This window comes from Lissotriton vulgaris, chromosome 3_1 (genome assembly GCF_964263255.1).
Source record: "Lissotriton vulgaris chromosome 3_1, aLisVul1.2, whole genome shotgun sequence".
Classification (NCBI taxonomy): Eukaryota; Metazoa; Chordata; class Amphibia; order Caudata; family Salamandridae; genus Lissotriton; species Lissotriton vulgaris.
This window is the reverse complement of record NC_141689.1, coordinates 1,917,247,000-1,917,274,714: the sequence shown is the minus strand read 5'-3', so window position 1 is coordinate 1,917,274,714 and position 27,715 is coordinate 1,917,247,000. Positions and strand designations below refer to the sequence as shown.

The 27,715-nt window shown below is 46.0% G+C and overlaps 1 protein-coding gene across 2 annotated transcripts in view; it reads left to right on the top strand.

Annotated features, from left to right (window-relative positions):
- The window catches only part of MARCHF1 (membrane associated ring-CH-type finger 1), a 1,592,900-nt gene that overhangs the window by 384,307 nt on the left and 1,180,878 nt on the right, over window positions 1–27,715 (top strand). The window contains exon 1 of one of the 2 annotated variants that reach the window (XM_086962390.1): window positions 3,968–4,237. The exons of the other annotated variant lie outside the window; for it this stretch is intronic. Within the exon in view, the coding sequence (XP_086818516.1) occupies window positions 4,166–4,237 (72 nt within the window). The 5' untranslated portion in view covers window positions 3,968–4,165. Of the gene's footprint in view, window positions 1–3,967; window positions 4,238–27,715 lie in introns of those variants that run through there. 2 annotated transcript variants of the gene reach the window in all.

Below are 27,715 nucleotides of genomic sequence, written 5' to 3'. Positions count from 1 at the left end.
GGTTTCTCACTGCTATGGGGCTGTCCTCCCAAGGAATGCATTGGGGATTCCTCGATAATTGTTTCAGTGGTAATTCCTGATATGAGAGGAGCAACGTGGCCAAGTTTGGTATATTTGTAATTGTAATAATAAATGCTGTGCAATGGTGTGCGCAGATTTATTATAACTATTTTAGAAATGCCACTTTTAGCAGGTGGTATTTCTGTGTGCTATGTGTCTTCCTGCCTGATGTGCATTGCATGTCTGGTTTTGGAGTGGCAGGGGCTGGTGATGTGGGTGTGGCTCCAGGAGGGGCATGGTGAGTCAGTGCTAGGCTGTATAGGGCATCTGCATTTGGAGTAGTGGGTGGAGTAGTCCCCTGACAATGAATAGGTCTATGCCTGCCTATGTGAATGCTGGCTCTGCCCCCATGTGGTGTGTCTGATGACAGAGCCCCAACCTGACAAAGGGGAAGAGGAGCCCTGTAAACAAAGTGCTCCACACTCCCCAGTAACAGTTAGGACTGGTTCCCCCAAGCCCTGTGCCAGGGCAGACAAAGGAATTTGGATATAAATATTGGGGCTGTGACCCCATGTGAGTGCTGTTCCTGTACTTCCTTGTGATGTGGGGCTTGCTGCTGCTGGGCCCAGGAGGAACTGCCATGAGGGACTGCCTCCATGCTGGAGTGCCCTTTGTGCTGGCCTGCCTGGGCCCAGCTGTGCCCCTGGAACCCTAAGGACTCTAGCGCCTCGTGAGTGCTATCCTTTTATTAGCAGGAGGTGAGGAGCGTCTGTCCTCTGCAGCGCTGGGCTACAGAGGCGTCCCAAAGGATACCCAGCGTGGGGGTTCCCGTAGCATGCATTTGAGTGAAGCAGGAGCCTACACCGCATTGTGTGCTTTTGCGGGAGTCCACGCTGCATTTATGCTCATTTAACTAGCGGGAGCCCACCCCGCGTTTGTGCTTCTTTGGCGGGAGCCTACCCAGCATTTGGCTTTAATTGCATGCGGGAACCCACCCCGCACTTGTGAGGAGAAAGGAGACGCCGCGGCAGAGAAGCCGACCCGGAAGCCAGGTGGCCGTGCCTAACAGTGGGCGGGACCAGGAGAAGGGAAACTGACGGACAGAGAATGTCAGGAACGGTCCCAGTGCAGGAGGGCCTCCTGAGGCACTTTGTTGGTGCCTTTTCCCTGTTGCAGTGGGGCCCAAGAGGTCCCAGTGAAGAAGGACACCCCCGTGTGCCGGCCAGTGGTGGCGGAGCCCCACGGGCTCACCAGATCCAGAGGAGAGGGGACCGGAGCCTCCTGGGCCCCCCCTGCCAGAGTCCGGTTGTATTCAGCAAGGAATCCAAGGCCCCGGTGAGTGGGGCTGCGCTAGAGCCTTTCCCTTCTTTTTATTGTTGGTGCCGGGTTAAGAAGTGCCGGTTTGCCTCAGCGGCGCTGCAGGAGAGCAGGCCAGTGCAACGCTTGGGGCTATTTCATTTTTAGAAGTCCCGGAGTGGGACTTGGGGCAATTTGGCAATTAGGTGTCCCAGAGTGGGGCTCCAAGGTCACAGTGGTGCCCAGGCTAATTTTGTCACAGCTGCACCGCGAGAGAGAGCGGGCAGCTGCAACGAGTGGGCTTTGTTTTTTAATGAGAAGAAAGGGGGGAGTTTCCCAACCCTGCCCAAGTGCATGATGCACTGTGCTGTTGCTGCAAATGGCAGCTTAGCGCCCTGACATTCTGCACAGAGGGCATTTTGAGTCAAAGGCCAGTTAGCATGGGGTCATTTGGAGTACCTGTGTGTACTGACAGGGCGCAAGGCCCTAAGGTGATGTATGCACCTGGTAGTAGTGTTATTGATGTGCACCGCTGATTTTTGCATAATGTGTTTATGCCTAAGGTGATGTTGCATAATGTATTTATGCTAATGTCTAAAATCTTGCTATGGTGTTTTAGGATGATGCCCACTGCGTAATGTGTTTATGCTTATGAGGTCTACGCATAGTGTGTCCCAAAGTGATGCAGACAAAATGTGTTTATGTTACAGGTGATAATGCTGAGGTCATTATTGTGCCAGTAGTTACTGGTTGTTTTACAATTGCTTCTTGTGTTTTCTAAAGGTTCTGACAATGGCCCATTTGGCCCTGTCAGGTGTATATAATCCCCTGTAAATTATTTCCTAGTGCCAGTTGGCACAGTGTACATTGTGTGATTATGATTCTAATGTTTTTGGGATAATACAAAGGTTATTTTTGATATAACCTTGTGTGGAGCTTCTTTTGTGGTGAGCCTAGTGTGTTGCTGCTGTGTGTGTGTGTTGCGCAAATGCTTTACACATTGCCTCTGGGATAAGCCTGACTGCTCATGCCAGGCTACCAAGGGGGTGAGCAGGGGTTATCTTCAGCGTGTAACTCCCTTGACCTGACTAGAGTGGTGGTTTCTGCCTGGCTTTGGCTCATGACTTCGCCAACCAGAAATCCCATTTCTAAAAAACTGCAATAAACAAAATTATCTCTGTGTCAGAAGATGTATCCAACTTACCTAACTTCATCAAACTTCAAACTCATCTAGATTTTGCAGGATTTCTTTGCAGCAGGGATATTAACCCTTTATGCTCTTCTATGTGTCAAAATTGCAACTGCATGCTTCTTTATAATCTAAAACTGTGACTAGATAAAACATTTCTCCCGCTAATGCCTTAACCACCAGAGTTATCTTACCATTAAAATTATCCCCTGAAAATAGCTGGGCACGCATAGATCTCTGTTCAGGTGCCTTAACCTTATTCGATATTTAAAATTGCAGCCTCCTTGTGACCAATTGAGTGAACCAGGCCTTGTTTAATGTCGAGTACGTCATTGCTGCCAATTTCTGTGTGTGAGAGTTTAAAAAACATACATGTATAGGTGGACTGTCAGACTACACCCCACATGACTCCTTCCCTTTTCCGAAGCACACACCGTGACCCCCAATCTATGCGTTCCCGGAGTAAACTGTTTCCAGTTCTGGTTAGGGCACTCCAATCAATCCATCATATATTCGAACCAATGTTTAGGATTGATTTCCAGACCTTGTTTTGTAGTGTTGGTGGAGCATAGCTGTGTTCAGCTTAGACATTTGTCTTTTGAAAACAACATTTCATAGATCAGAAGTAAACGTTATGAGGAACAATAAAAGTCATTTTGGAGGATTGAATACCTCTACAGACAAAGAAATCGCAACAACAAAAAAAAGTCAACAGAATCCTACAGCAGTGCATGGCGGCCCTACAAGAACATCTCATTTATTCTAAATGAACCCTCGAAGGCAGCAGAGGGGTGATGTGTGAATCCGCAGCCTGAGCTGTTTCATTGGCTCGAGACCATGTTTAATATGCTGCGCGTGTTTACAGTGAAATTATTAAGAGTTGTGCCTCTGCATTTGCAATGCAAACTAAATTGCCACGGCAAACGAAAAAACACACAAGAAGCTGTTTTATAGCTTCATTAATTGCCTCTCGTAAGGGAACCATCGTTTCTTTTAACACTTTCTCACTTCATGGCGCGCTTTCCTCTATCCCCTGGCTACGTGTTAACCGGCAGTTTGTTCAGACTCGATAACAGTCAATTGTTAGAGCGGAGTCTTAGACTGAACACATAAACTGAGCTCCACTGGGTGTTGAAGAGTCGTACATTTATTTCGCTAAAATATTGCTAATGGGAGGGCGCTCATTTGCATATTTCTATTACCGGTTGTTGCTAGATTCTTTGGTCTGGACGGTGCTATATGCCTTCATTGGTCAGACATATACAAGTGTATCAAACATACTAGAGTGACGTATGTATAGGATTCTGCAATCCGTTTTGTGTTTGTACACAGTGGTCTAGACTGAGGTCTGTCTCATGCGAAAAGGCCGGAAAGGCGCGTGCGTCCTCCTTCTCGAGCTGGGCGGCTGATCTCTTCGCAGGGTGGATGGATTCCGGCCTGCCGCCATGAATTATACAGCAGGTTACCGTAGAATCCCTTACTTCTGCAAAGGTGGCACAACGGCTCGTATTGACAGGTTTCACAACCTGTTTCGCATTGTGAACTGTCCTGTCCTTTGGCAGGCGCAGCCATTTAAAAAACAGCCAGGCTTTTTCTGGAACCGAGTTTGATTTTAAGGCAGGGAGCGGAGAGTGACGGAGTTGGCAGGGGATGCTGCTGCTGTAAGGAGGCCCTGGCTGGATGCAGGCTCGGGGGATGTGCGCAGGAGAGGAGCTGTCAGCTGCAGATGAAGTCCCGGCGCTAGGCCTGCAGGTGACTTGTGTTCTCGTCTCTATTATCTATTCATGGTTGCACCCGTGACTGTGGTTACTTCAGCAGCTGCACAATTCCTGTATCTCTTCTGCTTCAGCAGGCGGTGGTGTCTCCTCCGAGGGCATACCTGTCCAGTGTTCTGGCTAAAAAGCTAGGCACCAGAACGACCTTAAATGTATTTAATCTCTTCACCTGTTCCTACCACAGACGTGCTTGTTATTCTTTTTATTTATCGCCATTATTCGTGCAACTCTTTTTTACATGGTAGGTAGTAGACAGTCTACACACGTGTGTCGTATTGTTTCGGTTCTAATTCAAAAACATGATATTGGTCCATGAAGTATTTGTTTGCGTCCATGGCAGGTCAGAGTTAGGCCATGCTCTGTTTGTGCCACCCATATGCTGAGATTCCACATTATATAACCCTGCATGCGCCTTGAGGTTCCTTCATGGGTGCAAGCACTTAGGGGAATTCACACATTTTAACTAACTGATATTAGCGGGCAAATGACGGGATCACTAGCTGTGGTTACATGTGGAGGGAGAGTATTTGACGGGGAGGGCAGGGGGGCCGAGCGGCGTTAAGGGCGTTGAGGAACTGGATGTAGCATCCAGTACAATCTACACTGGCTTCAGGTGACATTGACAGGGGGCCAAGTACCTTACTCTAATCCTTCTGTGCCCCTCGCTAAGTGGGTAAGAGGTCAGACCTCCATTACAGGAGTGAACACCAGAGTCAGTGTCAAAGGTCGCCTAACACCCCTTCCTCAGTGAATAAGATGTCAGGCATTCTTTAAGGGAGTGAACACCTTAGACTTGTCACAAGGGGTCTAAAATTCATTCGGGCATCTTCACTCTGGCCCTGCAATTGAAACAGTAGCAGAAGAAGGGTACAAAGTTCCCCGATGTGGGTAGGAGTATGAGACTAGCGTAGAAACAGAACAGGTAAAAAGGGGGGGGAATTTCCCTTTTTGGAACTAAAACCCTCACACACCCAGCAAGCTAGGTGTCATGCTTCATCATATGGGTTCTGCTCCTCGTCAGACTGGCGCTGCAATGTCTGACGGGCACCCGCGAAGGGGCTCTTTACCGGAGATCTTTTGTTCCTGCCATATTTTGCATGCCTGTAAGAGGGAAAGGGTAATCGCGAGTGATCGTGTAGTCGTGGAGTGATTGTGAATTAAAAAAGGTTAGTCAAACCACGGGGAACTTTATTAATGTGGTTGACTCCCTTGGTTAAAAGGTGGGAGGGGAGATATGTACTGGTGCAAAGTTTACAGTAGAATATCTACTACCCTCTGATCAGGTCAACATGTTTCATGCATTCTCAGCAATTCGTCAGGACCTAAGTGCAATGTACTACACAGTGAATAATGAAATACAACCGTGTATCTTGAGGTCAGTAAATGTGCAGGCCAAGCGGTCCTGTCCTTAATGATGCAACCTAGAAGAAAAGTAACAGAGAGGAGAAATCAATGTTACACTCCATTCCTCTCTAGGTACATCCAAGACTGAGTTCTACGCTAGATAAACACACTGATGGTGAAAATGTAAAAGTATGGGTCAGTGTTCAGAGAAACACCAATCTGGGTGGTTAAAACTTCTAATATTTTAGAGGGGACGAAGACAAAAACAAAGGACTCTTCCAACAACTAGGTAAGGATGATTCACTGTAATGCTTACCCTAAGTATTTCCCTAAGGTGCTCCAGCAGTCAGCTCCCGTGGAACCAGCACCTTAAAATAAGGTACCTAATGGAGAAAGGGTGCAGAGTAGAGAAGAAAACTTAGAGGAAAAGACAGGCAATCTGTACATGTTATTAAGAACGCCCACCAGGTATTACTCGGGACAGAGCTGGTGCTCCCGTGTGCAATCCTGTGTCTGTTCATAACGATATGCAGAAATGCCCGGGAGTCACACAAAAAGCGGTTTGGCGGTACGCCTCCCGTGTGGATAACCGAGCTTTCACTTGAAGCAACCGGGTCAGCCCCCGCCCGCCAGCACCTCATGAGATACCCGATGGAGGGAGGCAGGGAGAGGAACTGAGCCCTCTAGTTGGTGAAGAAACACAGGGTGGGGCAATAACGCCAACCGGGAACTGCGAGTGACAAACGAGCCCCGCATCCGCACATGTTCAGGCAGCCAGATGATACCCACAAGGTCAGGCGTCCGATGTCAGGAGCGCTACCTAAATGATGCAGGTATCGTTGCTTGCTCGAGATACTGCTGTACACTCACCTACACAGTGTGCGGTCTCAGTCGTTGACACCTACCCACACAGCGTATGGTTAGGACTAGTAGCGACTGGTTACGTGCTCGGACTTCCACCGTAGCTTATAAATTCATCTTGCTCCCGTCTCGCCCAGTCAGCGGAGGGGCGGGGCCGTTCCAGAACGGTACTGCACATGCGCATTGTGGGGAGGAGAATGGACGCGTTAACCCAGGCAGAGCGACAATCCCGAGGGTGTAAAAGCGGTGGCCATCTTGGGAGTGAAATTTGCCTGCAATAGTCATGTTGGATGTCAGGAGATCGTTCCCCAGCTTTAATGTGCCGGGACCCTGGATACCTATGAGTCGTGAATAGTCTAATTACCACTCAAGTTTGGAGGGGCTGATAGGTAGGGCTGATTTCATGAAGATGTGATCGTGATATCCCCCTTATACCTCGAAAGGTAATGGTGGCAAAATTTATATGATGTGGTCACTCAGTCCCATATCTTGGTAACAAGGTTTCCAGAGTCCAAAAGTTGGTAGGTTGATGTAAATGTACCTAGACTGATTGTTACGGTATCCGTGGGACCGGAGTCATTAGTATCAATGTGTGGGTAATACGGATAGATCTAGCGGGCTAGCGTGGTCCAAGGAACAGAAGCATTCAGACCCACCGTATCCAACCTCAACCGATGGACCCATCTCTGTTCTATTCTAAACAGCGGCTGGGAGGTAATGGTCGGGTGGGCTTCCAGCACCAACCAACGAACACTGTCAGCCGTGTGTTCCTGTTGCATGTAATGTTCGTACAGTCTGGTGTGTGTTTTTAAGCATCTTATGCTGCTCTTGTGTTCTGTAATTCTGAGCTTCACTTGTCTCATCGTCATCCTGATGTAGTGTTTACCACAGGGACAAGTGAGCATGTAGATACATTTTGTACTGTTGCAGTTAGTGTGCCTTTTTAGGTGCCAGACAAACGTCTCAGTGAGCCTGATCTCTTTGCAATGATGGGTTTGTGGGCGAAGGCGCATCCCCCACATGGATAATGGCCAACTATGGGTGGAAGTCCCCACAGTGTACTCTGGGTGGTGGTGTTCTGCTTTTTGGGCTTCGTGTGAATCAGTGCGTCTTTCAGATTAGGTGTGCGCTTGAAAGCAAACCTTGGGCGTAGGATATCTAGCCCACCGGAATTGATGATGTTCCAATGTTTGTTTATGGTTCTCTTAATATAGGCCGAGTTCTTGGTAAAGCAGGTCACACAGGTGATCAGTTCATCGGACTCTTTCAGGTGTGTTTCCAGCAGTGCTTCCCTGGGGTTGTTCAGGGCCCGTTTATAGGAGTTGTGGACTAGCCTCGCGGGGTACCCCCTGTCTTGCAATTTATGCTGAAGGAGTCTAGCCTCCTGTTTATAGTCTGCCTTGGTGGTGCAGTTCCTGCGAAACCTGAGGAACTGACCGAAGGGGAGGTTGTCCCTAAGGGCTCTGGGATGGTGGCTCTCATATAGCAATAGGCTATTCCTGTCAGTGTTTTTGCAGTATAAATTAGTGCTCAACCCCTCTTGGTTTAACCAGATTCTCAGGCCAAAAAGGGGATGTCTGTCTCTGAGATGGTACCGGTAAATTTAAGGAATGGGTTCTGTAAGTTGATCCATGTACAGAACGCCTCACAGGTCACGCGGTCTCCTCTCCATAGGATGAGGATATCATCTATATACCTGCGCCGGAGTGTTATGTTGTCAGAAAAGGGGTTATGAGCAGCCCTTATGATGTTTTCTTCGAAGGTCGTCATGTAGATACAGGCAAGACTGGGAGCAAAGATAGAACCCATCGAGGTCCCCTGTATTTGATGGTAAAGCAGTGTCCCATATTGAAAGAAATTCTCTGTTAAGGCTATTGTGGCACATGCCATTATGAAGGAGATTGGTGTAGGTGAAGACCACTCTTCTTGGAGAAGGGTCGCCTCAACCTCCTCAAGAGTGGCCTGCTGAGGGATGTTTGTATATAGTGCTTCAACGTCCAATGTGAGAAGGAGGTCCATTCTTTCCCTCCCTTCGATGTTTTCTATTTGACGGAGCACATCCCTAGTATCTTGCAAGAAGGAGGGTATTTTCCTAACCACAGGTTGTAGAAAGGAATCACAAAACTTAGAGAGCGGCTCAAGGAGTGAACCGATACCTGAGACAATTGGTCCCCCCGGGACCGGTGTCACCCCTTTGTGAATCTTGGGGAGGGTGTAAAAATATGGTGTTATCGGGCCAGTGGTTGTTAAGAAGGCTGCTTCATTCTTACTAATCCATTCATTAATCTCACCCTCCATTACCAAGCTAGCAATAGTCGTTGTAAGTCCTTTGGTAGGATCCACTGTCAGGGGCCTGTAGTGAGTAGTATTAGATAGTTGGCGTCTGCACTCTGTGTCGTAGTCACAGCTAGTTTGGATGACAGTAGTGCCCCCTTTGTGAGCCTGTTTAATTACAATAGTGGTATCTCTGGCCAAAGAATGGACCGCCTGTCTCTCTGCTGTAGCCAGATTTTTGAAACTGTGTATGGCAGGTTTGTTTGCCAGGCTTCTCAGTACTGCCCCCTCAAAGGGAAGTACTTCAGGCGGAACCATGTTGTCTGTTGGTGTGAAAGTGGATGGTTTTCGTAGCCCAGTGTCTGTCCTCTCACTTTCAGGTCTATCTTGAAATTGAAACAACCTGAGAAAGTTGAGATTGAGACCAGCGCAGGACACTCAGATGTGTCAACCATCACGGAAGCTTGCCACCATTCCCTACTGTGATGTAAATGATTGCCCGCTGCCACGATTTTGCACTGCATCCTGCAATGGCTGTGCTAGTGGTTGCAGGGGGCAAGATAGGGGTCGCACTTGTGACCATTGCTGACCCCTAAATGAAGTCCATGGCTATGAGTTACTTTCAAAGTGTCTATGAGGAATTTTCACTATGTACTCAATAGTTCAAATATATTCAGTTATCATGCTTTAAGTAAATACACACCTGTATATTTTTTAGCCTCCGCTTTAGAACATAGGCTCCTGTCATCATCCCTGGTTAGGATGGTGGTCTCCTGAATTTACAAACACTGACAAACAATTTTCCTGATAGACTGAACACTATACAAAGTTAGTGGCAAGAATATATTGGGCACTTAGCATATGCAGACTGGAATGAGGTTAAGATCTGACCAAAATTAGTTTAAATTCGATCTGGTTTTCAGTTCAGCCACCTGAAGATAATTCACAGGGTCTATCTCACTAGGACCAGATTAGTAAAAATAAGTCTAATTTGTGATAACATCTGTTGGAGAGTTTGGGGGAAGAGTATCCTTCTTTATCCCCCGTGTTCAAGCCACACGATTCACACATTTTGGAAAGTGGTTATATTCTCACTTCCTAAGGTGATGGGGCATCTGTGGAGAGTGTACGGGAAATTGCATTGTTGGGTATTTGGGTAGACTCCCTATGGGAGAAATACTAGAATCACATTTATGCAATGGGATAATGTTAGGTATGAGAGTCATCCCCATACTGAAGGCTTGAATTTATTAGATAATTGGTGCATGCAAGCTGAAAAAGTTGAATATGACTGCAGGTAATGGTTTCGAAGTTGATTATTACTTGTCAATTGAGTTGCATATGGTGGTAGGCCACCTGAACAAGCCTTTTACAACATCCTCATTTGATCAACATGTCCTAATGTTTTAAGAAACGTAGTTAGAGTTGAAGTTAGTTCTCACACAAATGAAACCTCCTCTCAAAGTGTTTAAAGTGACCCATGCTCTATTGACATAAAAACGTTTCTGTCCCTTTCACAATTTTTTATACTGCCAGGACTAATGATATAGAAATTAAGGCAATCAATTTGTACACTCTGTCGGTCATCCGTGCTAGAACCACTTTCATCCCACTACAGCAGCCTTCAACTGTGATTGTAATATGTAGCATTTTCCTAGGCTTTCCTGAAACTTTATTTCACTTCCCCTTAATTATTCTCGGCACCAATTAGTTATAATTGAACCTCTGCATATTCCAGCAAAGGCTCACAGATACATACGCATAGGCAGAGTGGATGGAGGAAGGTGAAGTTTTCATTGAACGTTTGTAAAAGCGAGAAAATGCTTAAGAATGTGAGAATTTAAAAAGCTTCTATTACTCTTTACCAGGACGGAAAAAGTTGGAGTTGAGGGATTAAGTAAATTCATTTCTAGGATGGAAAGGGTAACAGAATATGCACAATCTTTGTGAGGGTATATAGTGAGGGTTTCTCACTGTGATTGTTTTCTCCCAGGTATCTCAAACGGATGCAATAGCACAGTGGCCCTCCTTTGGGTTCTGTTAAAAAGTCATAAAACTTTACCCAAGAGTACCTCTGGGAACATGCCAATTGCACCACCTTTCAGGGGTACCCTTTGGAAGGTTGCAATAATACCAACATTGTAAAAATGAATTAAATTAAGAAAGGAACTGTCTGAATGGTATTAATTACAAGAAGTAAATTGCTGCAATCCTGTAGTGACCATGACAAATACACTATCAGGCACTGTATTAACCCACTGCTTCTGCCTCCTACCCCGTATTCTCCAGACATGTCTACAGACAAATAAAATACCATTAACATATTTTTCTGTGAAAACATACAGAAGATCCAGCAGCACGTCAACACCAAACCTGATTCTCCTCTTAGACCTACGATTTAATGTAGCTTCCTGCAGTGATCATCCTACAGAGCCCTATCTCTAATAGATCTCACCAACATACTCAACCTCCTCAAAGTCACCTAATTCAGAGATGGATTCTTGCCAATACCCTTCATCAAAGCCCTCTCCCTAGAAGCCCTGTTACCCCTATTCACCCTTGTCAGTACGTGCTTCTCTCGAGGCACCGTCTCAGAAACTGACAAGACAGGCTATATTGTGCCTCTTCTGAAGAAAATCACACTTGTCCCTAATGACCTGTCACTCTCCTTCCCTTGATTGTTAAGATTATAGAAAAAGCAGTTTATACTCAACTCCAAGTTCTCACCAGTGCCAACCATCTCCTGCACAACTACCAATGTGGCTTAAGATCATGCTGCAACATGGAGATTACCACGTCATAAATCAAAGCTAATTCCTTTCTGGCCACAGATAAAGATAAGCGCTGCCTCCAGATATTGCTGGACATCTCAATCACCTTTGACACAGTTGACTATCCCACCATCATCCCCACCCTAAAGTTTCCAGGTGGATTCACTAGCAATGTCCTCCCTAACTGAATTTAAGAGTGGCCTCAAGACCTGGCTGTTCGAGGTGCCCCACCCCACGCAGCTCCTGGATACCCTTCAGGGGGGATTAGCGCGCTCTGCAAATGCTAATTGATGTCCTTCACTAATTCACTTCATACCTTTCCAACCAACACCCCTTCATTTACATGGGCACCTCCAGGTCACAGAAGATTCTTATCGTCTCCAAAGACCACCCGAGGTCTGTCTCGCCCCTCTTCATCTTCAAACTCAACAAGTAGCCCTCTTGAGGTCTACTCACTGATAACTGCATCATACCTTTCCGATATGCCAACGATCTACAACTCTACTTGAAATGCTGCTCTGCTTCCAACATTACCTCAGACACTGTCTGCACCTCATACACACCTGTTTCTCCAGCACCTGCCAGAAGCTCTACCTCACCATGCCAGAATTTCTGTTATTTAACAAAATCAACAAGCAACAATTAGTCTGAATATGGCTCAATGACATGGATCTGGATGGCTTAACCCTAGGCACTAACCTAACCCCCGCACGTTAGGTTACATAGACTGCCTGGTACCAGCTACTAAAATTAATCTTTTCATCCCAGAAAGCAACCTCAGAACTGTTGTTCAAGCCATTGGACTCTCATATCTGGATGATGGCAGCCCCTCCCTCCACAGCCTTCCAAACTCCACAAAGGTGTTATTTGAGGGCATTTTATATGACCTAGCAACCAATCACTTTTTGAAGGAAAACTTGCAGAAATAAATTCAGAAATACAAATGTGAAAGTTACCTGAAAAACTGACAAAGGTGAAAATCTGATGCTCTGCATATATTTACTGGCAAAAATAAAAATGTAGTGCAAGTTTAGGATGTGTTATCTCCCTATCAGACAGGAGTCTCTACAGGAAAAAAAGTTAAAAGGACGTTCATTGTGCTCTATAAATGAGGAGAATTGGCCTTTAGTTATATTAACCCGTTTGCTGCAGGTGTCGGCCAACGGCCGTCGCGAGCACTACCTCCGTAGTGCTGTGCATGTCCGTTGGCCGACGCGTCCCCGACCGCTTAATAGAACGTTCTGCACTGGTGCAGAACGTTCAAAGCAGTTAACCCCTTCCACTCTCATGACGAGCTGGGCTCGTCATGGCGTAGCCTCCTCGCACGCTGATGACGAGCCCAGCTCGTCACGTAACATGCGCTTTTGAATATCTCAGCGCAGGAGCAGAATTCTGCCAGCTTTGATGCGGTTAAGGTGTTAATGTGATGCAGTTATAGAAGAATATGTTACTCTTGCACTATTCATAAATGTTGCATGAAGGTAAGCATGGTAAGGTAGTTTAGTTTACAGTACAAAGAGGCGATAAGCATTATCAATGGTGACATTAAATAAACAGCAATCTTGTTACCTGGAGGGCAGCAGACAAAAACGATCAGCATTGCTCTGTAGTGCAAACGCTTTCCTGGTTGATTAAACATGCTTGTTTTTCATCAGTTACATCTCTCTTGTAGCTTTAGTGATTGTATTTTCTTTTTTATATTTGAGATTTACATCCAAAAAGGCATACAAATCTATTTTGGGAGTAACACCCATAACCCCCTGCATGCAAGTCAATATCACCTGGGTAGAATACTGCGATGGACGAAAAAGGGACATAACTTGTGAGCTTTAAGTTATTGTCCTCCCAACCATCTACTTTTCTTGAATTTCATAACTAGGGGAGTTTGGAGATCCAAAGCTTTTTACTTGTGAACGTCCCATCACTCTCTCAAACGGTATGAATACTACCATTAGTTCACACACTTTTATGCCTGTGGCTGTTCAGATTAACATCAGGATTGTCACACTCATTCTAAATTACCTAGGGAAAAAAATTGCACCATCGTTCTGTTACAAAGATATAAGGTAAAACCATTTTACCATATGGCAGCTTCATTTCCATAGGTAACTTTTACTCACAAGGACATATTGACAGTTTTTGTAGCATGCTGCACTAGGACTTAACCGTTGAAAAGACTACTCAAACTAGTGTGTCATGTAATCAGGATCTAAGCATGACTTTGCTCAAGTAAAAAAAAAACATTGCACATCTCTAATCAAAATATAGCTTGGAAATAGGGTAGAATTTCACTTTTGATTTGTAAACAACAAAATGTACTAGACAGTGAATTTCTTATGCATGGCTGCACTTTGAAAACAGTGTGAACAGGCAATTCCTCGAAGAAATCTACATGTCACACTTTATGAATCTTCTGAAAAACTCTTCTGGTGTCATTAACTGTAAATACACTGTCCTTGTAATTAAGGCTCCCTGTTTTCCGTTTTTACTGATTTTTACAGATAAATGCAGACAGAAATAACTTATTTTCTTGTCTGTATTTATTTTTAAATATGGATAAAAACCCAAATTAGGTTGCTTTTGAAGTAATTCTAATTACTGTCTGCCATGTCTGCCATGTCTGCCATGACTGCTAGGCCAATAGCTGTGTGAATTGATAGGTAAGGGGGCTAAAAAAAGAAAGGAGCTTTAGTAAAGAGGCTTTAACAGAAGTAGATATGCACAAGGTTGATACTGATATGTGCATATTTTCTTATAAGTGCATCGATTTAACTATTGCAGGTGTTTACAGCATTTAAATCTGGTAGGCATTCAAGCATGAGTGCATATTTACTGATTAAATAAATGTGGAAATATACTAATTTCAGCTTTATTTTTCCACAAAACCCTAAATAAATATGGATAAATACAGATAAAATTAGCAAAAAATAAATATGGATAAATACAGACGGAAATGTCAAAAAAATAAGTACCATAAAACCGAGAGCCCTACTTGTAATACAATTATTAGGTACCCCTTTTAAGTGGCCTGATATTTTTGTTTTTGGCTCACATCTTTGCCTTTTGGCAGAGATGGGATTACAAGTGGCTCAGTAACTCTGGACATACATACATTTGCTAAAATGAGGTGGTAAAATTAAGAGAAAATGTGCAGGAACTTTGGAAATACCTGCAGAAATTGATGCAGCAACACTGACCTTTGCATTATTTCACATTCCAGGAATAACTCCGAGATAAACATTCCGGTATTGGAGTTGTATCAGTAAATGACATGTGGCATTAGTCTTTGTCATTCCCAGGCCACCTCTAATGCTAGTGGTAATTACGTGATTGGTTGAGTAGATGTCTGGGCCTATTTCACATACAGTGAGCACTGCAAGTTCTAATTTAAGTCAAAGAGCTGGATCACAAAACATTTTTTGACTGAGCCTATTTTGTGAGTTTGGTGGTAAGTTAAGGCAGTGTTTGGTGCAAGCACTTTATTGCCACAATATGAAAACAGGTTTCTGGAGGTGGTAATGTATGCCAATAATGTTTGTGCATATTTGTTGTGCATCATTTTGTTTTGGTCGTTATATATTCAGGTGTTTTTGTGCTTCTGTGTTTTTACAGTTCATTATTGCAATGCTAAGTTGTTATGTTGGACTGTGGTTGTTGTGTTACATTTCATTTTTCCTGTCATGTGTTGTGTCGTATGATATTTTGTTACGTTCTGTTGTTTTCTTTAAATTTGTCATAAAACACTACTTCGTTTTAAGCACAAAGCCCTACATGCCTTTAAATTTCCTGTGGTCCTCTACAATTAAATACTCCAAAATTCAAAATTTTACATTGGGTAATTTAGACTCTTCTATGAGTAGGCAAAATAAATTTGCAAAATGAGAAATGGGTACACATAATACACCTGACAAGTGAGAAACATTTGGGCATTTCAGGAGGCTGTAGTGTGGTTCTCCGTGGTCAGAAGTAAAAGTAGTTCACAGAAAAGTGCAGGAAACACAAAGGGGGTGATTAGTATAGCAGGCGGATCGCCACCGCTCGTATGGCGGTGGCAATCCACCCGCCAAAAGTCACCGCCCGCATGACTTTTCCCCGCCACAGTAAGATGGCAGGCGGGACCCCGGCGTGCGGGAAGACCATCTGCTGGTTTTCCGCCCGATTGCCTACCAGGTAGAAAAGCACAGCAATATGGTGGTAGTGCCTTGCAGGCACCCCCATCCATATTACTATGATGGCGGAGAAGTGCCCTTCGATGGCGGTGACTCTGCTATGGAAAGGCATGCGTTTTTTTCTTTGGGGGCCCGTTGCGGGCCCCTAGGGTGTTGGGGGGTGGGGGGTGCACATGGGGGGTACCTATGGTACCCTCTGCATTTGCATTCAAAAGGTGGCAGGCACCGCAGGGTGCCTACCACGTTGTGCATGTAAATGCAAGACATGTATATCTTGCATTGTGGCGGGTGCTGCTTCCAGCACCGCCTGACACAATGCAATGTATGCAGGATGCCACCGCCACCGTGGCAGTGGCATCCTAACTGCCGGTGCGGTACCGCTGCCCCACTGGCGGCTAGTCCCAGCACCGCTAGGGTGTCCGCCCGCCATCCTAATAGGCTCCAAAGTACCTGAAATGCCAACCAAGCACACAGAATGCAAAAAAACAGTTTTACCCATCCCCACTAACAGTAGTTACTAAAGGCACTTAATTTCGATTCAGCAAAGACGATAGCAGAGAAGTACAGGATATAATTTAAATTGTTTCCTCTGGATCAAAAACTATTGATAGATAACGGTACTGGAAAATGGAACACTGGACTAAACCAATCAGACTAGTAACAAAATATCTGTTGTGTCCTGTCACTTTATGTACTATGGCCCTGGGTTCTAAATTAGTACTTGCTGTGTGTGTTCACTGTTATGTGAAATTATCCCATGTCGTCAATTAGCACTGGCAGTGCTCACTTTGTGATTCAGCCCACAATTAAAACCTAACAGGGTACATCATAACCAACACTTAAAACAGAATGCAGCACAGCATAATGCAGCATAAAACACAGCAGCACAGAAAATCAAGAGTGTTCTCTTCACCACAACAACAAAAATCACTCAACTAATATGCATCACCATTTTTGTCATATATAACCACCAACAGAAATCAGCTTTCCTGGTAAAAAAAATGGTTGCTGTTGGCTACTTGTGCTTCCACTGCGGATTTCTATTTTTCAATAAACAATGTTTTAAACACATTGTGCTTGTAATGAGTGGATTGGCAAAGCATGTTCAAAACAGTCAGTGAGTATATTTGATTAACTGTCTGTGATAAAACTTGAGCAGTTTGTGATTGTATTAAAAAACAAAATATTATTTCAGAACAACACACTAACTGTAAAGTATTAATAATTTCATAGGACGTCGTGTTCGTTAGGATTGGTGGATAGACAAAAAAATGTCCATCCAGATTAGGCCCTGAGGCACTCAGCAGCCCCTTCACGAGTGCAGGATGACGGTCCCCCCATAGGCAAAAGAATGTGACACCAGAAGCTGGTGCGCTTTCAATTTGGAGAAATGTTATCCCTCCAGCAGAGGTGCGAGCAGCAGTTGCTTCATGCAACCAGCTGTGGGTGCACCCTTGGGTCCAGTCACGGTATTCTTAACAACAGAGAACCTTGTGGTGTCGGTCTGGGAAGAGGAGGCCGACAAACTTGGACCGAGGCCACAATGTCAGACAATCTAGGTCTCCAGCTCGGGTCCCGCAGACTTGTCAAACTTCCCCCAATACCCTTCGTACACCACACGCTACGAAGTGTGAGCTAGCACAGTTTTCCGGTTTTAAGTTCAGTACCCTCAGACTCAGCATACTTTCCAAGCACTCCTCAAACTCTTCATGCTACAGCACCCCAAGGTGGGTCGCTGATCATTACCAGCACACTGTTCGCATAGTGTGACTACTGTACATGTCTGAAAGGTCCTTGTCCCAACCAACGATTACTTGCACCTATTTCTTCTGCACCCTGCACGGTCCTTACAATCTCATGAAAACAGGGAGATCCTTTCTGTCCCTGGGATCTTGTGGAGAGGAGGCCAGCCAACCTTCCCATGAAGAGTGCTTAGGGACGTGGGCCACGACACTTGGCAATTAGCTGAAGGCCAGCAACATCAATGGAAAATCCACCAAGTGAAAGTCCCCCTAATGGAACACGACAAGCCCCAGGATACAATAAGTATGCAGATAATCCAGTTGCAAGCCCTCCTGCCCTAGTGATTCCTCTTGTTGATGTCTTAGCGTCAAACCATTGTAGTCTGGTTCCAATCCCAAAAGCGTCTCTAACTCCTGAGGGCATACCCCCAGTAGGTAGGCCCACAATTGACTTTGAAGATTAGATCAGTTCAAAAGGCCACCGTTGAAATGCACAGGCCCTCTCTAAATGCTGTCCTGTCTGCCATCCTACCCAGGGAGGCTTGATCAATATCTTTCGTTTGGGCCAGGACCCTGCCCCTTGGAATGCAGGTGCCAATGCCACCCCCTTATTTGCCACTGGATTCAAGCAAGCCGGGCTGAAGACGGCTGGAATGCCAGAAACCGGTCCTCGGAAGCTTGTTTCTGGTCCAGGGAAGACATGGCTTGGCAGCTCGGGCTGGACTGTTCCCATGAGGCACAGGGTCAGACTGATTTGCATATAGCCATGTCTGATCTGGGGTGGCAGAGTGGGCTAAAGAACGGTGATGGATTAAACCCAGATCTTTTGACTGGGTGTGAGTGTTTGATTGATTCAGATGCTCCATCCATCCCTACCCCCTTTTGTACCATCCTACCCAGGGAGGCTTGATCAATATCATTAGTTGGGCCAGGACCCTGCCCCTTGGAATGCAGGTGCCAATGCCACCCCCTTATCTGTCCCATGAAGGCCCGTCAGAGTCAAAACTCTGCAGTTTCCTTTGAGCCCCTAGTTTTCTGCCCTCTATCAGGAATGCACAGATTTAGCTGTCCTCCCAGCATCCAGATGTGGATTGGAGACAGGATGACAGGCACCTAGAGCCCGAGTAAAGAATTGAACACTTTCTCAAAATCGCATTTCTACTTTAGTAATGTCACATTCACTCGCAGTGGCAGAGTGGGTTTGCCTTTACTAACTCATCAATATCAAACACTATACTGCCACTGATCTGCACGCACAAAATACTGTTCAATAGCCTTTTCACTGATCCCTCATGTCAATCAATGTGAGATGAAGGCCCCACTGTACCGAACACACCATCCGGTGCCATTCTCTACCAGTGCATGTAGCGCTCATCTGCAGATGCCCTGCCTCTTCCAGACACCACACCCTTCCCCAGGGAGTACTCAGATGTAGCGAGAGACGTGCAGAACTGTGACAAGAAGCTTTTTAAATGCAAAGTAGAGTAACAGTAACCTGCACACACAGGCCCCAAGTTAACAAACCTGTAGCATGTTTGAAGAGCTACTGCCGTGGGTGGCACAACCAGCGCTGCGACCCATGGAGGGGCATTTGAGGTACATGCCCCAGGTCTATGTAATATAGACAAGGGACTTAGGGCTAACCCAAATCAGCCAATCATGTATACACCAATCACCAGTATGTATATAACAAGCACAGCGCCTTGGCACTAAATGGCAGTGTCAAAAGCATTCAAAGTCCTAAGGCTAGCACATACATCAGTAGAAATACATGAAGGACAAAAAAAAAAGCCAGGGGAAAGCACCTTAAAAAGGGCCATTTCCATCACATAGCTTCCAAACTATAATTCAGGAAACCAAGTTAATGGACTTGCTCAAAGTGAAGAGTTTAATTTAACATTTAGTCAAATATTTTAAAGCAAAGTGATGGTCTTACCAGAGGGCAAACTTTTCTGCCTCTTGTTCACGTCTTCTTTCCAGCCCATGACAGTCATCTGAAAACATGATTTCCTTGAAGCGAAAAGAATGATGGATGAAGCCATGATGTGAAATGTATCTATTTTTCTAGAAAATGTAAACTCTGCTTAGAATTACATGTCTTGATGAACAACGGGACCACACCCACGTGGGACACAATAAGGAAGCTCATCCTGTATTGGAGGGGTCATTTCGTTTTCCCCAGTAGATTCACACTAAGATTGTGCTAAGTTTTCTCTCACAAAATGATCTTAATTTTCATGATTAGTACAGCCAAAAAGTCATTTTTCATCCAGTTTAAGTGAGAAACAGTAGCATAGCCGGAGTGTCATGAGCCCATAGTGTAAGGAAGGAAATGCCCCCCCTGGATATTATAAAATACAGCCATAGTCAGGGTTCAATGGGCCCCTAAGGTCTCTGGTGCCACTGCACCTGCTGCACAATTGGAAGTAATGTACCTTCCCAGAAGGAAACAATTATTAAAGTATATTCGTGAGAAATCACTACATACATTTAAAGGGCCAACTATCACAAGGAAGCATTACCACTGCGCCAGGTTATGGACATAAGGAAAGAGGATTGATTATATGTGAGCTACGGATAGGCCACTAAGCGGGGTCTACACAAAACTTCCCCAGCACAACAAAATGTTGTATGTACATCCTTACTTTCAACTCAAAGTACGTTCTGTAAACATGCGTGTGAATCAATCCAACAGTGTTGAAATGGTTAATATTTGAGAGGACCACATCAAATAATGTATGCAGTAGACTTAGTTCAAAAAAATATATGCAAATCATAGCGGCATATATTTCAGTATCATATTCAGATATTCTGTGAATGTAACTGACACTACAATGGGATTTCATGCTCTGTATTCTCTTCTGTTACTGTTTCCTATGTATGTATTTATGTATGTATTTATAATCTTTTATAGCGCGTATCTGTCACCCCACGGGTATCCTGGCGCTTTGACTGATGAAAATCCTGCTATACATCCTACTGGAATTTAGGAATTAAGAAGATACAGTCCTAGGAAAAAGATGTGTTTTTAAGATTTTCTTGAAAGAGACAAAGTCTTGCGTACTTCTCAATCCCAACGGAAGAGTGTTCCATAATCTGGCTGCCGAAAAGCTGAAAGATCGGCCGCCCAGCCGAGCTCTCAAAACTTTAGGCACCACAGCAAGATGAGCGGAAGCCGAGCGAAGGGATCTAGACGGAGTGTACCAATGAAACATGTTCTGAAGTGGTACTGGGCCGTATCCGTGGAGGGCTTTGAATACGATACATACAGATTTAAAATCGATCCGTTGAAGGATCGGTAGCCAATGAAGGTCTCTTAATGCCTGGGATGAGGAGTCATAGCGGCGGCGAGCAAGCGCCAATTTGGCTGCAAGATTTTGCACCCGTTGCAATTTTCCTATCAAGGTGGCTGGTGCTCCAAGAAATAGAGCATTGCAGTAATCCAGACGGCTTACGATAATGCTCCTCACCACTTCTGGCCTACTGTCCTTAGGAAGCATCGGGAGAACCTTTCTCAACATGCGAAGCAATCCCATGCAAGTACTCACTGTTTTATCAACAGCTGCATCCAATTGGAGATTGGACCCAAACATCACTCCCAAATTGCGGACCGAGGTGGTAGGCCCAGTCGTACTTTGGAAGGAGGGTGGCCAGAAATCCGGTGGAAGAGGTCTAGGGATGCGATCAGTGGTGCAGTGTAAGACTTCAGTCTTAGAGCTATTAAACTGCAGCGAATTCTGATTCAGCCAGTCCGCAGTTGCGAGCATACAGCGGTGGAAGGTGTCAAGTGTCACTGCTTCCTTGCCCTCAAGTGAGAAGACAAGTTGAGTGTCGTCTGCGTAGTTCATCACCGCTATGCCAAAGGATCTAATCAGCGCAACTAGGGGCCGCAGGTACAGGTTGAAGAGGATAGGGCTGATGGCCGACCCTTGTGGAACACCTTGCGCCACTTTTTTGATGTTAGATTGAAACGGTGGCAATGCCACTACCTGGTGGCGGTTTCCAAGGTAAGATGTCAGCCACTGTAGGGCAAGGCCAGTTACCCCTACTTCCTCTAATCTGTGAATCAGAATTGCGTGACTGACAGTATCGAACGCGGCCGACATGTCGAGCAGCACTAAAAAGGCTGCTCTTCCATGGTCGGCTCGCGTTCTGAGGTCGTCAAGTACAGTCACCAGCGCTGATTCCGTCCCATGGGCCGGTCTAAATCCGAATTGGACTTCATCCAGACAGGACCCAATCTCCAGATATTTTGATAGATGTTTTGTGACCCATTTTTCCAGAATCTTTATTGGAAACGGGAGCAGGGAGATGGGTCGATAGTTTGCAGGATTAGCCGGGTCCAAAGTGGGCTTTTTGAGTAGAGGGGATACCACGGCGAGTTTCCAGCAGTCTGGTACCCGTGCTGAAACCAGGGACTGATCGCAGATGGTGAATAACGGAAGGAAGAGTTCATCCCGGAAGAGCTTCCAGTATTTATGCGGTATTGGGTCTAGAGGTGATCCCGACGACACACTATTGGCCAAGGAGCAAAATTCCTCAAAAGTTGGAGAAGGGAAACAGTCCAACTTAGCACTGCTGGAGGTGCAGCCTATGATAGGCCCGGCGTGCGTTTCCGTGCGGCTCTCAGGATTACCACCAGGTGTTGTGCCAAGATTGTTCAAAATGGCTGCAATTTTATCCTCAAAGGCCTGTGCCAGTGAGTCGCACAGGGACTGAGATGCGATGATGGTATTAGTCGCACTGACAGGGCAAGACAGATCCTTCACGATCTTAAATAAGGTCTGTGATTTATTAGCTGCCGCTCGCAGAGACTCTTCCAGAAACCTGGCCTTCGCACATTTGATCTGTGCTTTATAGATGGACAAGGCCTGTTTGTAAAGGTTCCGGTCTGAGTCCAGGTATTTCTTTCTCCATGTGCGCTCAGCCCGCTTGCATTGGAGTTTAAGTTGAAGCAACTCCTCGGAGAACCATGGCATCGCTGGTGTGGGCCTATTTCTTAGTTTCCGTAAAGGGGCCAGAGAGTCAAGGGAAGACACAATCCTTTGACTAAGTCTTTCATAACTCAGATCTACGTTTTCCTCTAAAGTAAAACCCTCTGAGAGAAAAGAGGGTAAAGGGGACTGGCGCAAGAGTTTAGACCATTGTCTGGTACTTTTAACTCCACCTGAATTCCTATGTCTCCCCTGCTCCATCTTGGGCATGAGAGAGAAAAGGATTAACGCATGGTCCGTCCAACACTGGAGCAGAATATTTTGAACAGTTACAAACTCTGGGTCGGCAAAGATAAGGTCTAGTATGTGGCCCTTTTGATGGGTATGAGTAAGGACCAGCTGCTGCAGTAGGATACTCTGACAGGTCTGGGTCAGATCTGCAAGTGCGGTATCTCCAGAGCCGCCCAGCCAAAGATTAAGAGCGCCTAACACCATTAGCCTTGAATGCGAGACGGATAGATCGAGAATTAACTCAATCAGCCCCGTCACAGCAGATAAAGGGATAGATGGGGGTCTATAACAAAGTAGGCCAGTGAATAGGGCGCCCCCCTGTCCATTTAGAGAGAAGGCAAGTAATTCATAACCAGGAATGGTCTTAATATCAGTGAGGGAGAGATCAATAGACTCTCTGAATATAAGTCCTAGTCCACCCCCTCTAGCACCAATTCGAGGGATGTGCCTGATTTTGTATCCCGAAGGGCAAGCCAAACCCTGCTCTACGGCACAGTCCATGTTCGTCCATGTCTCCGTCATGAGTAGAATATCTAACTCATGTTGTTCAATCGTGAAGGCAATCTCTTCATGATGTGAGCACAGCAACCTAACGTTCAAAAGGCCACAACTAAAGGAGTCTGTCTGTGATGCAGCAGGTTTCCTAGACGGGTGACTAATATTAAGGCCTAGGAGTTCATCACGAGTGTAGGTAAAAGTATCTTGCGGACGGGATCCAGAGGTACCGGCCCCCGGCACGTCCGTTGCGCGAACGGGCGCAAACGGGCTTACCTCCGGCGCCCCTATGGCGCACCCGCTGCGCACCGTTGCTGCGCACCTGTTGTGCGGCCATCTTAAATGGCCGGCGTGAATATCACGTGGGTCCTGGCAGGGCGAGTGGCTCTCCCTCACCCAAGATGGCGCTCCGTGAGGAGAAACCTTCTCCCCACTCCAAAATGGCGCTCGAAACCGGCGCGATGCTTGTGCAGTGCCCCCGAGTCCCTTCTATCCCACAAAATGTGGGAGTGCAGCAATTAAAGTGAGGGTAAGTGCTCTCTAAAATTCCCCCTAAGCGGCGAATACAAAATAAAATACAAAGCGCGATCGCGCGGCGCAAATCAAGATTAGGCTAATATTTTAAAAGTTAGGATGCAGGAGGAGCGTTTTACACGCAGCGCTTACACAAGAAATTCCTAATATCGCCCATTCTGTCTGAGAGTTATAAATATGCATATAGGTACATTAGCACGTAATATAAGAACATAAAGGCAGAGACGGTGCTATCACGATGTTTCTCTATTACGTGTGACACTTGGATCTCTGGAGACATGCTAGCATTCAGAAAGGTCCTTTAAACACGCCCCAACATATGAAGGTGTGCTCCTTTCTGCCAATCACCTGCATACAACTTTGTTCCACTAAGGCATATCACCCAATTGCTGGACTATCAATCCTTCTTTATTCTTAAAGACTTGTTTAATGTCTTTGAATGGCTACAAGAAAGCCAACATAGAGGAAGGAGGTGCATGGGTTGTGTATCTCTGAGTTGAGACGGGTCTTTTTGTTAGTGGTTAAACTCCTCCCAGGCGGCGAGTCACCTTCAACACCCTTCCAATTTTCCAACTGCGTTACTCTTAACCCCTGACATACACCAGGGACCACTTGCTTGTTGCCTTAAAAGGTCGCAGTTTATTATAACATTACATTTGTACATATTGCCAATTTCATGCTCATGCATAACCTTCTGTTGATACCTATATTGCCTTTGTACTTATAATCCTTTTAGTCCATTCTTGTTTATTGTCTGCCTTCAGGCAGGCCAATCTTTGTGGAGGAGCCCAACCACAGGGGCCATTGTTTCTGCCGTGGTAGGTGTGGAGAAGTGTGGCTCACTGGTTAGAGCGGCAGACCCAGATGCAGAGATCTGACCCGGGACCAGGGTTCAAATCCCGTTGCGGCAGGGTCTTGGGCTCAATGTCTGCGGACCCGATAATTCTCTCCACGGTGCCTACTCTAATCATGGGTCCCACTCTGCAACTCTGGGCAATAGCTTGCTTAATCTCCACACCGGCCCTAATTGCTAAGGATGCCTGGCTTCACCTTGGGGTGCCTCACAGGAACAGGCCAGGATGGGTTCCTCAGTGGTACAGCGCGGGGACACACTGGCTAGTGTAACCAGGTGCTTTATAAGGTTAGGATTATTATTAACTTGCTACTGATTTGGTGGGTGTCCGTCAGGACCAGCCCGGGCTGCAAGTGCCGTCCCGCACACCTTCGACCCCCTTCTTGACCCCTCCCTGCTCTTCTGGGGTCCCTGCCGTGTGGCATCCCAAGGACCCTGTGTGAGCACTTCATCTATTCAGCCTAGTGATGAGCTCTGACATCTCGCTCCTTCTGGTACCCCTGCCGTGTGGCATCCCAAGGGCCCAGCAGGAACATCACAGCTACTCTGTCAGTGGCTGATTTCCACCACTGGCTCCCTCAGTGCCTCTGCTGTGAGGCATCCCAAGGACACTGTGTGAGCCTTCTATCTACCTTGAACAATGTATCTCCTTTTTCTATCATTCTAGGGTTTTCTTCCTCTCACCTTTATCCCTGCGGCTGCGACACTGTAGTGCTAGAGGCACTCTTGTGGTCTGACACCTTTGACTACCATTCTTTTAATTGACTTTGGTGTGTTATTTTATCCTAGCCTGAATGTACAATGTCATGCATATGCCTTGCATCTCTTAAAAGTTTCTTTCTTGCAATCTTGCAGTCTTTCAGTGGGAGCTGTCACGGAGTAGAATAGCCTTGCTAAGAACAGATCCTGTGGGATGTGCATTTGAAAGCATGAGAGGAAGAGAGAGTTGTGGAATGTACTTTTTGGTTTTGAAGTGCGGTGTTGTGAGCAGTGGTGCCCAAATGTCCTCTGTGTTGTACATTAAGAGATGCCATGCTTGCAAGTTGTTTGGGTTAATTGCGTTCAAGAATTGTTTTTCTGACAGATTGTTCAATTTACCCTGGAAGGCTTTGTGAGCTTCCTCAAGATAAAGGCTGGAACATGTGAGATTGTATAAGGAACATGGGTACTCCTTCCTGCCATGGAATGCTTGCTTAGAAGCTGGCCAGTCCTGGTAAGATTCCTCTGGCACGGGGGGAAGGCTTCTCGAACTATCTAGTGTGAGTCTTTGAGACTATAAAGCTAAAGTTTGTTGACAGTTGGGTTGGGTGCTCACTTACAGAGTAGACGTACTGCTGTTAGACAAATGGAACTTGAGTCCCGGTCAAGAGTCCAAGCCAGGTGTTAACGCCCCCCCCTGTGAGAATAGGCAAGGATGTAATGTAATGGCACATTTCTATAGCGCGGCTATCACTCCAAGTAGCATCTTGGCGCTGTGGACCGTAGCCAGATGGACTTGGCCAGCACACTGCTCGAAAATCAGAAGGCCTGCACACTTATACTAAAGCTTTACAGGCGGTGTCCGTAAGATTGTAAATCCAAGTTTTCAGAGATTTCCTAAACTGGCTCTCCGCGGGGATTTGCCGGAGATGAAATGGGAGCTGGTTCCACGCCCTAGATCCAATCACTACAAGGGATTTCCCTCCCTTGGTGACAAGCTTAAATTTAGGGATCGCCAATAGATTCATATTTGAGGACCTAAGATTCTGTGATGGCAGATACCGTCTGAAGCCATTCGAGAGGTATTTGGGTCCTCGCAGATTGAAGGCCCTGAATGTGATGACCGATATTTTAAACAGGATGCGCTTGTGTATTGGCAACCAATGAAGGGCGTTAAGCGCAGCCGAGGCGGACGACTTCCTTGGCCAGCCAAGGACTAAACGGACGGCTGCATGTTGGACCATCTGCAGCCTCTGTATTACCGATTTATTCGCTCCCGCATACAGGCTGTTACAGTAATCCAACCTAGATGATATAAGTGCAACCGCCACTGTTTGCCTGGCTGCCAATGGAAGAAGGTCAAAAACTTTTCTGAGACCTCTGATGATATTAAAACAGGTGCCAGCCACTGTCACCGCCTGTTGTTTAAATGACATGGAGTCATCAAACTTAATGCCCAGATTACGGGCACTAACAATGGTGTTAGGAGGGACTTCTGCATCCTCCGGCCACCATTGTTTAGGTGAAAACAAGTTTTGCTGTCCAAATGGCAGAATTTCAGTTTTGCCCGAGTTACACTTGAGGTAATTTTTCCTCATCCAATTGAAGGTGGCTGCGAGGCAGTTTTTAAGATTTTCTTCTGCTCCAGGTACCTCGCTATCCAGCACTAGGATTAGCTGAGTATCATCAGCATACGAAATTGTGCTAATCTGGAAGGATGAGATTGGTTCGATCAGGGGGACCATATACAGGTTGAAAAGTACAAGGCTCAAACTAGAGCCCTGCGGCATCCCTGTCTCCAAGGCTTTCTCTTCAGAGCAAAACTCTCCTAGAACGGTGACTTGCTGCCTTTGATTGAGAAAGTTTTTCAGCCACTCCAGCACCACTCCTGCTATCCCCGATGTTACCAGGCAGTCTATCAATATGGAGTGCGAGACCGTATCGAAAGCCGCCGATAGATCGAGTAAAATCAGGACGGCTTTCTTCCCCTGGTCTATGGCGGCCCGCAAGGTCTCCACAGTGAACAGGAGGGCAGATTCCGTTGATGGCTGGGCCCTGAACCCTGACTGATGAGTGTGCAGGATATCATTATCCTCCAGAAACTTGGTGAGTTGCTTATTTACGAATGCTTCCGTAAGTTTAAATAGTACTGGAAGTAATGAAATGGGACGGAGATTTGAAAGCGTTGTCGGGTCTGCTAGAGGTTTTTTCTGTAGGGGCTTTACAGCGGCGAGTTTCCATTCCCTGGGAATCTCAGCAGAGGAAAGAGATGAATTAATGATGCCATTTATAATAGGGTTCACCGTGTCCACTATAGCTCGTAGAAACATCGGGGGGCAGGGGTCGAAGGGCGAGCCAGATTTACAAGCTAGTATAGCCTGGCGGGACTCTTCTAGACTAATGGGGCAGAATGTTTTAAACCAGACTATCCTGGAGTCCTCCCCATACACCCCATCAGGGGGGGATAACACCGGTTGAGGGAAGTCTT